Source organism: Carya illinoinensis, chromosome 1 (genome assembly GCF_018687715.1).
Source record: "Carya illinoinensis cultivar Pawnee chromosome 1, C.illinoinensisPawnee_v1, whole genome shotgun sequence".
Lineage (NCBI taxonomy): Eukaryota > Viridiplantae > Streptophyta > Magnoliopsida > Fagales > Juglandaceae > Carya > Carya illinoinensis.
The window spans coordinates 45,323,326-45,339,957 of record NC_056752.1 but is presented as its reverse complement, the minus strand read 5'-3'; the positions used below and the strand labels follow the sequence as shown (position 1 = coordinate 45,339,957).

General features: G+C 35.4%; 1 protein-coding gene across 1 annotated transcript; it reads right to left on the bottom strand.

The window, feature by feature from the left end:
* Positions 1–3,915: 3,915 nt before the first annotated feature.
* On the bottom strand, positions 3,916–5,569 carry LOC122277128 (RING-H2 finger protein ATL16-like). The gene has a single exon (XM_043087008.1). It carries the CDS (start codon positions 5,104–5,106, stop codon positions 4,048–4,050), a length of 1,059 nt encoding a protein of 352 aa, XP_042942942.1. The 5' UTR covers positions 5,107–5,569; the 3' UTR covers positions 3,916–4,047.
* Between the last annotated feature and the right edge of the window lie 11,063 nt (positions 5,570–16,632).

Here is a 16,632-nt window from a genome sequence, read left to right as displayed (position 1 = left end):
AGATTCTCATAAAATAAGTAAGAATTGCTTGGATTACATATTTAAGCAAAACCTCCTTACCTACTTGAAAGAGAAATTTTTTTTTTTCTAGTTACTCAATCTTATTCTCACCACTTAAAGTTCACTTTTAAAAGAGCTAGATCGAGATCTTCGTACAAGTGCCGGCAAGTCCAATTACTTTTAGAGTAGTTCACTGAGCAAAAAAACAAAAAAGATATGTTACCCTTTCCCCTACGCTTGAGCACATGGTCAAGAATCTGAAGGAAATATTGGTAGATATCTGTCAACGCTCAGACCCAACTTCCTAAAATCAAGGGAAACTAGCACTTTTATCTCATCATAATATTGTTTCTTTTTCAATTTGGTCATCCAGTTATCAAAGCTGTGATCACTGATTCACTTTATCCTCCAATTTGAAAAATAAATTGTAACTTACCTACCCAGCCAACTACTTGTTAAGATCTGGTCACTAGGTGGACGAAAATAGGTAGTTTAATTAGTACAATTTTAAATATTATTGTCTTAAGGAATACACAATTTTAAATAAAAGAAAAAATAGTTTGTGATGAGATATAGTCGATGGTCATGTTGCAAATTGAAGGATTACTTTGGGAGGGTAAAATATAAGATACTGTTTTTTTTTTTTTTTTAATAACCATATTAATTTATTAGTAGTTTGTCTCCTTAGTTTGATATATATATATATATATATATTTAAATTACCTCTAATAAATATGTGTATTTTTTGGGCGTCACAGTATTAGGACATCCCATTAATTAACAGATAGAACTGAAACTGAATTCAGGATTGACCCATATTAATTACAACTGAAACTGAACAAATTGTCAAATAGCACTTGGTCCGCTAGCTATATTAAGTACTACGTACTGTGGCTTGCCATTTGGAAACATGTTAAGATTCAGAATGAGATGATTCAGATATAGGATAAATGCTTTACAAAATTGAAAGGAATTCATCGATCGAGGGAGTACTTGTTATTATCCTAATTAGGATGATTGCTCCGAAATATTGTCAATACTCCAAAACTTCTCCAATAGGGACTATATATGGAGGTGTCAGTACATGTAAATCTTTACCATGTCTTTAGTGGTTATTTATCCATGTTGGGTTTCATTTATGCAGGAATCTATATGTCATGCCGATGCTGAGTCTTATGTCACCATTTCCATGAGCCCACCATATAAATATGGTCCTGCACTATATATGTATGGACCATGTTCATTCTGTTGACTAATTTCAACCAAGTCGAGACAAGTTGTCTAGGCATTAACCGATAGATCGAGGCTTTGAAACTTGACCAATCAATACACTACTACCGAGAAACTACTTTCTACAATTAGTGAAGGATTTGAATAATTAGTAAAGATGTTTAAAATTAGAAATAATTTTATTTGAAAGTCTTTATATTATATAATATTTATATAATATAATTTGATTTATTTTTTAAATTATATTATATTACATTAGTAGCATGTAATATAAAGATTTTCAAGTGGCATTACTCTAAAATATAAGATTGCTGAATAGAAAAATTAAATTATTTATATAAAGAAAAATTTTACCTAGTAGCCATACACCATATATTTACTTTTATTTTTTTTCTTGATTTTTTTTTAGGAGTGTAAAAAAAATCGACAAACTGGAAAATCGGCCCAGACCAAACTGGACCGGACCGGTTGTGCCGGTTTTGGACCGATTCAGTCCAAAACCGGTTTTCATAAATGAAAAACCGGTCCGGTTTCAGTTTCGGTTAGTTTTGGACCGGACCGGACTGGACTGATACTATTTATATATTAATATTATATATAATATATTTTATATTATATATAATTTTTAATCACATAAAAAATAATCACATATATACTAATACTAATATTCTAATATAGATTATAGTTATACTCATACTAATATAGTTATACTAAATCATCAAAACTAACACTAACATATAGCTATACTAATAGTCTAATATTAATACTATTATATTGTCTAATATATTATATAGCTATAACTAATACTAATCATCTAATATAGGATTATAGCAGATTTTTTTTTTTTTTTTACACTAGATTTCTTATTTTAGTTTTTGTTTCATAGCAGTTTTTTATATAGCGAATTTTGTTTATATAACAGATTTTTTTTATAAAATAGATTTTTTATATCAGAATTTTTTACATAGCAGATTTTTTTTTTATAAACCAGAATTTTTATAGTAGAATTTTTTTATATAGTAGATTTTTTTTGTAAAGCAGATTTTTGTAAATGGTAAACAGAATTTTTTAAATCAGTTTTTTCTTTTAAACAGAATTTTTATAAAAAATTTGTATTTTATTAAAACCGGACCAAACCTGACCGGAAACCGGTAAAATCAGAGTATCGGTTTAGGAAGAAAATTGGTGCGTAATCGGTTTTTAAAAATGCAAAACCGATGCCTATCAGTTCGGTCCTAGATTTTGTATAAAACCGGACCGGTTACATCTCTATTTTTTTCTTAAATATATGTGTAGTGTAAAATTGCTGAATATTAGAGCTTTTATGTAAAATAATATTATTAACACAACTAAAATATAATAATAATAATAAATTTTTTCACAATTAGCCAATGAGACACACAGCTATAAAATAAACACAAGTACTCAAGAGCCTAAAAAGAACTCTCCTCTATTTGAGAAATGAACATTATTCGAGACTTGAGAATGATTTTTTAGTCATAGATAAATAGATGATTATTGCAGTATGAAAAATCATGGACAATCGAATAAGAACCATTACCGACCATTTATGACCAAACTATATTCCTCCGCTCAACCAACAACATTATTGACAGAGGAAGCTGTTGGCTATATGATTGTTTCAATGGAAAAGGACCCCTCCTCTACTTCTTCCCAATCAATGGAAGGAGGCCTATTGCTTTCTGCACTTTTTTTCTTCTAACTTTGGATGCTCTTAGCTAGCTAGTTGGTCAATGCCATAGGTGGGCTCCTACCATTTAATTTTGAATAATATCAGATGTATTCTACGAATTTTGAATAATATCAGGTGCAGTCGTAGAAGTGTCCCCATTTTTTTTTTAAATAATGGTATTCACTATTAAATAACTAATTTTTTATATAAATTTCGTATTTATTTATTTTTTTAAAGATAAATACATATCACTTGCAAACTCTTTAACCGAAAATATCAACATTTTCTCTTTAATTTTTCCTCCGCCCAAGGCTTTAACATCATTTTATTTTTCTAAACAAGCATTTCATTGATAAACTACTTATAACATACTAGATTCAATAAGGTGTGAGTCTTTAATAATCATCACAAAATAAACAAATACAACATAAGAAATAAAAAAGAGGAATTTGGAGCTAAAAGTTTGGCTTTCACCCATTTTCCACCAAGGGAAAGCCACTTGAAGTTTTTTTTGTATAGTCTGATAAACAAATTATAAAATTACGACTAAATATCATAGTGGATTGTTGTATGCTGTATTTTGTGGGTCTGGACTAGCAAAATGACACTTTCGCGACGACTTTATCTTGATCCTTAGTTATAAAAAGTGGAAATATAATAAAGTAATAACTTGAAGATAAGTCGATACACCAGTATAGGACCGTCACTGACAGTGGAGGCGTGTATAGTCGAATCTAATAGTGGAGGCGCGTGTACTATACGGCTTTAACATCGTTATTCATGTGGTACCTCTCTGTTTCACTAAACAATGACACATGGTATGGACCAAATTATACTAAAGAGCATAAAGAAATTGAAGAAAACACCCAGGAAAAAAGTGTTGATTTCGGCAATGATGTCCGTAATCATGGCTGTTAAGTGATTTGGAACACATTAGACCAGCGCCGAGCCCCATGCCATCATATGCTGAAAAAATTCAAATAGAACTATTCTTTCAAATTTCAAATGAATGTTTCTATTTAATTAATTAAAAATCCTATATCCTCTCAATAGTACATCCGAAATCTCTAAATCAGAAAAATACTAAAGAAATTCTGAAAAAAATAAAAATAAAAATAAAGGTTTTATGGTTGTGAGTAAACTGGAAGAATGGAACTTCTGGATCTACTACCATGCCCAAAAGAGAAAAATGATCTTCGAACTCTACTACTGCAACCTTCAATGGGACTGACCTCACTGGCTTGTCTATTTTGTCTTAAAGCTTCTTGAATTGCTAAATAGAGCTGCCGGTCCGTGGATGAGTCCATGGAGAAAGACCTCCTGATGGGTTGGATTGCAAACTGATCATCTTTGCCTCTAGTATCGATGCATTCATCCCCCATGCTTGTAACCTTACCAAATTTCCTTCCCTTCTTCTGCACAATTCTCTGGTACTCTAACTTCCTCTGCGAAGGACTAATGGAATTAATAGTCGAAAATTCTCTTGAGTTCAGTCTCTGTTGGGTTCCGAGCAATGTTTGATTGGGAGAATAATCGTTACCCAATTCAATTACCACGAAGTCTTCATCGCCACCAATGGGATTATCGGTATAAGGAGTTGGGTCTTCAGGGGTGGAGTTTGGAGCAAGAACTAGATCGGTGTGGAACCGGGATGTGGCCGAAATGCTGGTTCTACAAAGTGGGCAATTAGCATTGCTTTGAAGCCAAACATCGATGCAATCGATATGAAATACATGGCTACAGTTTGGAATGATTCTTAGCTTCTCATCCTCCTGAAACTCATTCAAGCAAACTGCACACTCGCAAAAGCTCCTTTCTCCGAAATCTCTTTTGCCTTCTTTCTTGAACTGCAGTATTGGGATTGATCGGATCACAGACTCGTCGAGTCCTCGAGACTCTATCCCCAGAGAGTAGACCATCAAAGGCTCCTCACGGCGTCTTGAAAGCGAAAAACGTCGTAGAATATCAATACGATGCCAACTGAGGCAGCATTTGATGACAAATACGTAGTAGCTAACTAGCAAGAAAGCTGTGGCCATGATTCCTATCACGGCAATGGCTATGATGGGGAAACTGGTGTCCGAGGAATGCGCGGTGGGCCGAAAGATTGAGCTTCCGGGACTAGTGATTGGAGAAATAGCTTCGGAGCCATGGATCAGGTAGCGTTTGCTTAAAAGATCCATGACGGAGGGGGGATCAAGAAAATGCGAAGAAATCAGTCAGCTAAGATCTTGGATACATACAAAAACACGTGCAAAGATGCATTACAAAACGTAGATTTAAAGAAAGAAATAAAAGTGATGAACTCGGAGATATATTCTGGAAGAGGTAATAGGAACGAGTCAATTAAGGAGCTCAACCAGAGAGAAAGCCCACTTTCAATTTTGAAGAAAAATATATGAAACTATGAAAGAGACCCGAAAGGAATAATAAAAGATGCAGAGGCCAACGGAGAAAGGAGCAGAAGAGAAGAAACCCAAGTGGATATAAATGAGGGTTGCGTTGTGGGGGACACCAAAGCCAGAAAATTGCTCAAACTATTTTTATGTTTTCGGCTACTCTGAGCTCAGACTACGTAGTTGGAAAATTTCTCTCGGGTTCCCACGAGAAGTTTGACTAGAAAAATGCAGAAGTGCCTCGATTATTGTAAGTTTCTTTAATTTATCTAGTTTTATGTAGCAGAAACGCATGAGCAGCCAGAGCATGTACGTTGGCTTATACATCATATGTAGGCCTGGGCTCCGACTCCGACGGAGTCGGAATCGCCAATTCCGACCTCCGACTCCGACTGGAATCGGAACCGGAAGTGCACTCCGACTCCGACTCCGACGAGGAGTCGGAGTCCGACTCCGATCGGAGTTCGGAGTTCGGAGTTCCGATGGCTTCCGATCAGAGTTCGGAGTTCGGAACTCCGATCGGTGTTCCGGTATTGCCGGTCGGAATCGAGCTCCGACCGCCGCTCAATTCCGATTCCGAGTTTTTTTTTTTTTTTTTTAAAAATGATATATATACATATAATACATATTACATCTTTAAGAAACTCTTATACAATTGTCCAAAACATTGATAATAGTTTAAATGCTATTCCGAACATCTTCCAATACCAAAATAAAAACATCTTCCAATACATCTTCCAATACAGAGTTGCTCCAAAACATCCTAGTTTGTCGTTGGTGATACCTGAAATTAAAATAAAAGTCACAATCAATAAAAAGAAAAAAAATGATTCAGAAAAGAAAAAAATGATTATCATTTCTCACCAATATTTTTTAATCATGAGTTTATCAACTTGAACACACTCCAAGTATCAGTCATCGGCAAGTATGCTAGGATTCACAATTATATCTATGAAATCATAAAAAGTATAAGGTTAATAGATTTCTGAAAGTATAAAAAGAATTAAATAAATAAATTGAAATACTCAAACAAAGTTACCCGATTCAAGCTTATAGCTATCAGCATCAAAGCCAATGGTATCTAGTCCAATGGGCGTATCACTCAACCAATTCAGTGTGCAAACGAGGGCCTCCACAGTTGACGGTGACAATGAACTCCGGTAAGAATCCAATACTCGACCTCCAGTGCTAAATGCTGACTCAGAGGCAACTGTAGTGATTGGAATGGCCATCACATCTCGGGCAATACGAGAAAGGATCTGATACTTGGTGGAATTAACCTTCCACCAAGTTAAAAGCTGAAATGACTCGCTAGGTGCCTCGACCTCTTCCATAAAATACCATTCAATCTCAGAAGTACACTGCATAATATTCCTCATTGCAATGAGCTGATGATACTGATTCACAATATTATAACCTCGACGAGGTGGATTTAATGAGTCATCTGAGCTACGGTCATCGAATAGAGGTGTCGGCCTCGAGTGTGAGGTGCCCGCTGCGGATGAAGGCTGACCACTATTGTTGTAGTGAGAATATAAGTCATCAAGATCCCTCTTAAGGGCTGTAATAAACCGTGCAGCCTTCACTGCCCCCATTGTGGAATTTGCCCAAAATTCTATCAAGGCCAACTTATATCGGGGGTCAAGGATCACAGCCACAAAAAGTAATCTATTTATTTTCTCAACATCCCCCCAATATTTATCATATTTGGCATGCATCCTCATAGCCATACCAGATAATAATCCACATGAACCCGTACAACCTTCTTGCAAGTGGTAGTGAAGCTCTGAGAGCTCGCTGAAGAATAAGTTTGCAGTTGTATATGCGGATCCAGATATCCGCATAGTCATATCATAAAAAACTTGTAAAAATCTCACAAAGTGCCCCACACTAGTCCAATCATGTGTGTCTGGCGCACCAAGCCCCTTTCCTGCAGGCTCCAGCAAAGCATACTTAAGTGCCCCATCCTCGACCTCCATCCGCTCGAATGCAGCTTGGTACTTTTGTGCCACATCCAACATAAGGTATGTTGAGTTCCATCGAGTCGGAATATCCAAGCACAATGTCTTAGAACATGAAATTCCAAGCTGGCTTGCTATTGCCTTGAACTTTGACAGCCTTTGAGGGGAAGCCCTCACATACCGCACAATGTTGCGGACTCTGGTAATGGAATCATCAACCTCTTTTAACCCCTCACTGACAATCAGGTTGAGGATATGAGCACAACATCGAACATGAATAAATTCGTGGTTGCGGATGACATCAGCTTTCATACTCGTATTCCTCTTGAACCATTCAATTGCGGTGTCATTGGCACTGTCATTGTCAACTGAAATACATAAAACCTTTTGAATTCCCCAATCCTTTAAACAATCATCCATTAGTGCCCCAATTGATGCTCCCTTATGATCAATAATTTCTTTAAACCCAATAATCCGTTTTCTCAAATTCCATTCACTATCAATGTAGTGCGCTGTGATACACATGTAGGAAATGTTTTGTATGGAAGTCCATGTGTCAGTCGTAAATGACACTCTCTGGCTAGTGGTAGTGAACATCTTCTTCATCTCCGCCTTCTCTTTTGCATGCTTCTTCATACAATCCCGCATCACCATATACCGTGATGGCAATGGAAATCGTGGCTCAATAGTCTTGACAAACTTTCGAAAGCCTCTTTTATCGACTGTGGTAAAAGGCATCTCATCTTCAATTATCATCTCTGCAAGCATATCCCTCACCAATTTCTCACTGTATTGAGGGATGACCATCTTCTTAATCTGTGTACCATCAGTGGCCGTAGAAGCTTCATAACTGAGCTTGGTCTGATCAGTGGCTGCGCCTGCCTCTCCCTTCGACATTTTATATTGCTGGCAACCTTGGAGATGGGCTATTAAGACAGCGGTGCCTTGCTTCTTTGAATGACATTTGCAGAGTTGCCCACAGTGGTGGCATCTCGCCTGTAGGTTCTCAGGATTACCAGGAATCCTGGTAAAATGCTCTCATGTCTAGGACCTTTTTCTAGTATTTCGTGGTTGAGATGGAGTTGTAGATGGAGGTGGTAGATCCCTAATACCCATCTCCTCATCCTCATTAAACTCATCCTCATGGACCTCATCTTCTATGTCTACTGGCATTGGGAATCGGCTACTTGCACAAGAAGTAGCTGCTCTAGAAGTGGGTCTAGATCTCGGTGTCAGTGACGGGATTGTGGGGCTTGGATTCCCTTCTGACCTTCCACTAGGTGAAGCCTCCATATCTATCAAAAATAAAATAAAGTTGCAAATAGTTAATATAAATAGAAAAATAAAAAACTGGAAGGCACAAGCATACAATAGATCTAAAGCACTCAGTCGATTTTGTGGAGGTTGCAAGAGGTCTCAAATCTCAATCAACTATAACAGTATAACTTAGAAGTTCAAGTACTTTTCAGAGTTAAACTCAAAGATTATATCATATCTGTACTTATCAATAGTTTGTTTAGATTATATCATATCTGTACTTTTCAGAGTTCAAGTACTTTTGTACATGCATGCGTGCTTGTGCAGTTGTGTGAAGACCATCACAAGATTCACAACAGTGCCTCCAATATCGAACTTACAGAAGTTACAAACTCATGCCTCACAAGTCACGACTCACAACCCAGCAACCAACTGCAGAAAAATGGGAGGGAAAAAAAATAGAAAATCATTGTCGAAGACTCTCGAGGGGGAAAATCAAGATCACAAATGGAAAAGCTGAACGTTTGATTCAGATGACTTTTCAAAGTCAGGCTACATCTAGCTCAAATCTCCATATGTAGTTGAAGATTTGTGCATTTATGTTTTAAATGAGTAATACTGTAAATTAACACTAACATAACAAGATAATGAAGAACGCTAAGTCCTTGGTAAGGTTCTAAAGTCTCGTTATCAATTCCCGTGTATTATAAAGTGTAAAAGATGTTTATATATATATAGAAAGACCACTATATATAGATATATAGGAAAAGGAACCTCTATAGCTGCTCCTGCATTATTTTAGCCCCATTATTGGAGGTGTCCCTGTTGCCTTTTGGAAATATCCTTCCATTTCTCTCACACCAGATACAGTACTATAAATTACTATTAAATAATCTAAGTCAGCCACTAATTAAGGGAAGGCTTTTACATTTGAACTTAGTGCAGTACTCAAAATCAATGGGCAAGAGAAAATTTGGTGGCCATGGCCAATTAATGCTTCAAGGTTTTCCACTCTGCCTGATCCAGTACATAGGAAGAAGCACTTCATCTATTGAAAAAAGCCATAATAATTTGAGAAATCATTACTAGGGGAACTCAACTAAGAAAGCTTAATATTGATCTAGGCAATACCTATTAAGTTTAAGATCATATTCTTCCATGACCAAGAGTACTAAGTACCTCGAAAGCGCCTCCTTCTCTAGATAAAATTTCTCATCTAACCAAACCAAACTAGCTGATCGGTCACTACTGGTGCAAGTGATCCATACATATTTCAGTATATATATATATATATATATGTACAGTCGTCTTACCCCCACACTTCCAAGCTTCTAACACCCAGAACTCCTTTCTTTGATCAGAAGCATACCGCTTCCAAGTTCGAAGCCTAATCCGCAGAGCCTATACAAATCATTGACAAGATTACAGCAATTTTAAAATGTAACGGCTATATCCCAAAATTAAGTAATCAAATGATAGATAGATAGATAGATAGATAGATAGATGGATACGGAACTAGAGCTGATCATACGGAACAAGATTTACAAGCAATCTATTGGCTAATTCATGGCAATGCAAATAAGATTAAAAGCCAAACCACCCGTAAGCACTCTTAACCAAGAACTTCCCATCTATAGTTCATCTTCAAGTCAATCTATCTTCACTATCAAATATGCTTACTGGTATTTTGTACTGAGCAAGTGACTCGAGTGAGGCGTGGCGCCGTGGGGCGTGGGCAGCGGCACAATGATTCTGTGAAGACGGCGCCGTGGGCAGTGGCAGCGGCACAGATTCGGTTCTTTCAAAGGCAGCACGAAGAACAAATGCAGAGAAATTAGGAATTGGAAGACGAAATGAAGAAGAATGGAGAAGAAGAAAGGGGCGGCCGGCGGCTGAGTCGCTGAGCAAGGGATTGGGGATTGGGGATTCGGGATAGACGAAGTCACGAAATGAAGAAGAAAGGGATGCAGCATAGGTTTAAAATTAGGAACCAAACGACGTCGTTCCTATTTCAAGGAACGTCGTCGTTTAAGTTATGGGGGGGGGGGGAACAAAGATTCAAAATGACATCGTTTTGAATCTTTGTTTTTTTAATTTTTTTTAAAGTCGGAGTTCGGAGTCGGAGTTCGGAGTAAAAAATGGGCTCCGACTCCGACTCCGACCTCCGACCCCATTTTCGGAGTCCCTCCGATTCCGACTCCGTGTTCCGAACATTCCGACTCCGTCGGAGTCAGCGTTGGAAAGGAATTCGGCCGGAGTCGGAATTTTCGGAAATTTGCACACCCCTAATCATATGCAAAATCACCTCTTTTATAAATTCATTTTGCCATGCAAGCACAACTCCCATATTAACTTATACAAATTTGAGGTAAAATAATAATATTTTTTATATAAAGTTTGCAATTACCATGTATTGGTTTAATACATTTACGATTTTAATACAAGTAATTAATACCCAATACATGTACTCAAAGCTTGTGAGAGAGAAGTGCACGGATTTGATCTTCAAGTATATAAAATATTTGAGTAAAATATTCTTTAGAAAGTAAATGAGTAAAATATGTAGTAAAATTAAAAATATGTAAATATAAAATATGTAGAAAAAGAGTAGGAGGAGAGAGAAAAAAATGAATAAAATATATTTTAGAGAGTGAATAGTAGATCTTTATATTGTTCATAGCTATATAAATATTTAAAGATACATAATCTAATGTAAATGAATTTAGGCTCGTATTATACAAATGTGACTTTGCCTAAATATATATATATATATATATGCATAGACCAATATAGATGCTCTACTGTAAAAGAGAGAGAGAGAGATTACAAGTCGGACGGCTCTCGATCAGGAATCATAGGGCTTACATATTTGCATAATGCATACCAACTTCCCAAGAGGGCGGGTGATCATGATGCATGATTAAACAAGGTTTAAATGCTTAATGATCAATGACGCCAACTTTGGTAAGCCCAACACCATATAGACTATCTCATTGTTTGTGCCACTATTATTAAGACCTGTAGGTTCTATTTAGCACAATAATAAAATAGAAACAACTCATGTTGTTGGTTGACATTATTATTATTTTTGTTTAAAAAAAGACCTTTGGATTAACCCATAGGGTAATTTTTGCATTATTTTCTTTGATTTCTTTGAAAACTGACAAAGCATGCTTGTGATATCGGTGTACATTGCCTATTGTCCTGCATAGGTTTGTCATCAATGGACTATAATTGTATCTACATAGCGATTGACACAAGTAAATTAATAATTATAGCAAGAAGACAAACAAAGAAACACGAATTGTGAAAATAAAACAATGAATCCGTGGGGCATGTAGCTTGAATTTATAAAGATAATGAATCAAAAGATCCTGACTTTTCATGATTTCTTCGCCATCATCAATAAAAAAAGCAAAACTGTACAATTGTGTCATCATTCCCACATGCGAACCAACCACCTTTGAATCTCTTAACCCGTCCTGGCCAACTCGTACAGAGCATGGAGTATGTGCATGTCCGAGTCAGCTAGCTTTCACATGATCTTTACGCGTCTCCCCCGCTACTCCTATTTGAACATCTTGAACGAAAATCATCAGTCTAGATTTTGGGATAACATTCCAGCGGGCCCGGTCAGAACCCTTTCGTCAAGTAAATGGCTGATATAATTCACAGACAAGTCAGTACAATCCTAAAAGAAGACGCAATAAAAGCAAAACCGACACTATCTCCACACTTGCGTGTTGACAATTTGTAGAAAGACAAGCCGATTAGGTGAGAAATACAGCAACGGCCACTCCTTTTTCAAAAAGTTTTTGGTTCTGCCCTTTGCAGTCAAAGGTTGAGGCCTCTGCGAGAGAAACTTCCCCCAACTTTTTCTTTTTTTCAACACTTACTTTTTTCTCCAAACTTTCCATACCATTCAAGTTTTTCTTTCAAATCACGCCACCACGAACGTTATAGAAAGCTAGAAAGCTAAAAAGCTGAACCACCACACACCACCACCCCCCCCCCCCCCCCCCCCCCCCCCCCCCCCCCCGGGGCGGCCCGCAGAATGTTTCCATCGTTAAATATGCAGGATGACCAAAATTCGTTGGCAGGACTGAAAGTCTGGAACTTCATTTTTATCACATATTGCTAATAATACCCCATATATATGGACGTTAATATGTTAGCATAAAAAATAAATCAAATTAAGCTAAACTCTGTACTTTTCATGGACTAGCTGTATTTACCCGTTCATGGTTTGTAAAAGGTTCAGCAATAGTAAAAGTTGCTATATATATATATATATCAGGAATCAGTTAACATTTATCACATTTCGATTCACTATGCATGTGTGTGGAGCATATTATAATTTTTATTATTTCTAAAAATTTGTGATTTGTGTTAAGAAAGTATAATTTAAAAGTTTTGCCGCTGGTCAAACTATCATGTTCAGCTGGTCAAAACTGGCACCATTTCGTTGTAAGGTGTAAGTCAACTAACTTGCAGAACAAGATATGGCTGTCTGAGTGAGTTAGATTTGAAAAATGAGATTTGCTATTCAATGTATTCGTTAGTTTTATTCAATGTATTCGAAAAATAGTAATATTTCGCTGACAAGTTGTCTATTTGGTTACAATAAACAGACAATTAAGTTTCGCATCGACATTTCTGCAAAATGGTAGGGCATAAAATCATAACAAATTAAGGAGGGCATGCGTGCATTTTACCTCTGAGAACTAACAGATCAAGCCATCGTCACTACCGTAAAATGAATACATGTTTGATATCTAGATGTTTCTGCTGCGTTTGCTGCCTAAAATCAATCATCTTTACCAAATCACTAACACATTATTTAGATGGCACCTTATAAACTACTGCTGCCCATACCGAGGGCGAGGACGTTTACATAAGAAACTGTTAAACAAAAGGAAAATCAGTGCAAGTACAGATTATGTATGTAAAATTATAATATTTATCTTCTATGAAATTAATACGATAAAATAATCAACGTTGATAAACTCGTTGCAAAAAAAATAAAAAATACGTGTACACACACACACTCAAATCTTAAAATATTAGTTTAAAAAAAAATCTTAAAATATTGATGCCTTGTTCCACCACTCAGTTTGACCGCAATTTTTAAACCCCGACAAGCATATTAATGATATAATATGTATATATATTTGTAGATTTTGAAGGCCGGTAGAGCTAAGTAATTAAGAAAATTAATGAGTCGTGTGTGGTCTATCGTGTGCATTGTATATACATGATCTCGTTGGTGCTTCTTCCACGGGGGGTCTGAAATCACGTGGCTCCACGAGCTGGAACCTGGAACCTAAGATCTTACAGCGGAACACCGCCACATGTTTTCTTTCAAGCTCTTCGTGCATTTTTACATGTACCGGTTACCACTGAAACGCAACGTGGGCGAGGCCACGTGCTGTCATGTGTTTCAGAAGCTGTCCATACCGAATAGTTTACTGCACAGAAAATGTTACATACAATCATAAAATTGTAAATATCGTATAATTATTTTAAAAAAGAGTAGAGTCCATGATTAAAAAGTTAATTTTTTTTTTCACGTGAGTCTCATCTTAATTCATTTTTTTCAAAACGACTATACACCGCTTGCACAACCACAACTATAAATATTATTTCTCTTCCTGTACATTCTTATCTTTTACGGTCAACACAGTCTAAACGTTGACAGAATTTAGGATCTGTGTTGTTTTTTATCCTCTTTGTTTGTTTTTTTTTTTTTTTTTAATCCAAATGTTGAGTAGATTAAAATTCATTCAATTGTGCGGAATGTGAGTGAATAGGAATTCTTCTAATAGAAGGGAGATATATAAAATAGAATTTATAATATTTATTGAGAATTTTAAATTATTCGAGAAATTTATATAATAATTATATATATTTAAGATTCAATTTATGTGATTATTTTTCTCTCCATAGAGTCTGAAGGAAAACTCTGGTGATGAAATCTGAAAAAGATAGCCACGAATACTTTCAACCGCAACACTGTCATGTCATGTAGGTATCCCATAGAATTTAACATGAATCTAAAGCCCTTCTAATTTGAGAGCACTTATGTTCATGAGAAGACGTTGAATATCAACTCAATAGCGATCAAGAGTTGACGACATACTCGGTATGGTTTAGTTACACGCGAGATAGATGAAAATTATATAAAATATAATTTTTATTTTAAAATTTGAAAAAAGTTAAATTATTTATTATATTTTATATAAAAATTTAAAAAAATTATAATAATTAGATAAGATAAAATGAGATAAATTAAAATAATTTCAATAAAACTTATAACTAGACTATTTTCAACTTTAATCATTGCCTGTGTTTTAGTCCGAGTGGGAAGCTTGGAATATGAGAAATAACACAGAATAATTTTATGAGCTATTCTACTGATCAGCAATCCTACACTATACACTTGCTGAAAGAAAAAATTAAAAAGATAAAAAGTAAAAAGAAGTATGTGGTTTAGAACTGGTGAATAAAATTTTTTCTAATTTTATTGAGTAGATTGGGTTCTAGCTTAGTACTTTATTAGAATTTCTATTGCTAAGGATTTAGAAGCTAAGAAAAATGAAAAATCACTCGATCAATCTAGAGGGGGTGAATAAGTGTTATCCATATTTTCCGACCTATTTAAATTAATAATCAATCAATCAATCAAATCACAAAAAATAATCAACACATCAATTTTGATAACGAAGTAGAAATTCATTTAAAAAATGTCTTCAAAAGTTATTATGGAGACTCCCCTTTTTGCCCCCACCTCAAATTTAGCTAATAGCACCATCCAATCTCTTTTTTTGTTGTTGCATTTTCTGAGTCATATCTAAGTAACAGAGCATTAATATTTTTATGTAAAGACCTTCAACAACTTCACTAACGATTTTATTTAAGGGCATTTTCTAGGCAATAGCTATAGACATTGAACTCAGCTAAACTTTTTTTTTTTTTTTGGGTTTCATCATATTAAAGTATTTTATTTTTATTTTAAAACCCAGACTATTTTATAAAGAGATATACTATCGTCACAAAAAGATCTCATAAAAATAAATTTATAAACTAATATAATTTCAAATAAAGTCATTAAATTTATTTTATAATAAAATTAATTTTATAATAAAATTAATTTTATAATTTAACTAATCATATCAAGTCATCTTAATTTATAAATTTATTTTTATAAAAAAATTTTATACTTTAAAGTATTATTGTAGTATTAAATGCCTGCAGGTTATAGAGCCAGTCGACGGAGCATTGAAGTTTCAACTTTCAAAGTAGAAGTTATAAAAATAACACTTATTTTTTATGTAGGTCCCGTATTAATTTATTTTTTTTTTCACAACTATATACTGACTGTATTTACCAACTACAAAAAATATTCCTCCTCAAAAGTATCCCACAGCTCGGCGACAGGAGAGTCAGACTTGTAAACCGAACCGCATCTTGTTCCTGACTTCTGTCTTTAATCTGATTTGGGCCTTCTAGGCAATCATTTCTCATAAAAGGCCAGCCCAACACATTTACATTTTGCCGATAGAAGAGACAAAAGCCTCAAGTAAAGACGACCGAAATCTGGATTCAAACTTAGAGCCCTTTTCTTATTTTTGCATGACACTGGCGTTACATGGCTCTTGGGTGTTGGCTCCTCCCATTCTAGCACATGATTTGGAATGGCTCTGTTCTTGACCTTGTGTTGTTTCCTTCTTCAGCCTTATCTGCAAAACTTCCTCGAACAAAGTTTGAAAGACATACGTCTCAATGCCAAACAATTTAAATTCACTATATTCACTGTGTGTTTATGTTTGGCTTTCCCGTATCTAATTAAGGGATCAATGAAGCTATATATGTATAAATTTTAAACCGCAACAGACAAAACGTACAGCCCAGAAGAAGGACATGAAACTTTTTTCCCAGGAATGAAGGCAAAAAATGACGAACTAGATCATCCAAGTTCATTGCTTTTGATATTTTAACCCTACAAGACGAAAAGTGTCTTTGTCTAGTGGATTTTTCTGAAGGAGCTCTGCCTTTTAAATATTTGGGGGTACCGATTATTTCTGGGAGGCTTAAA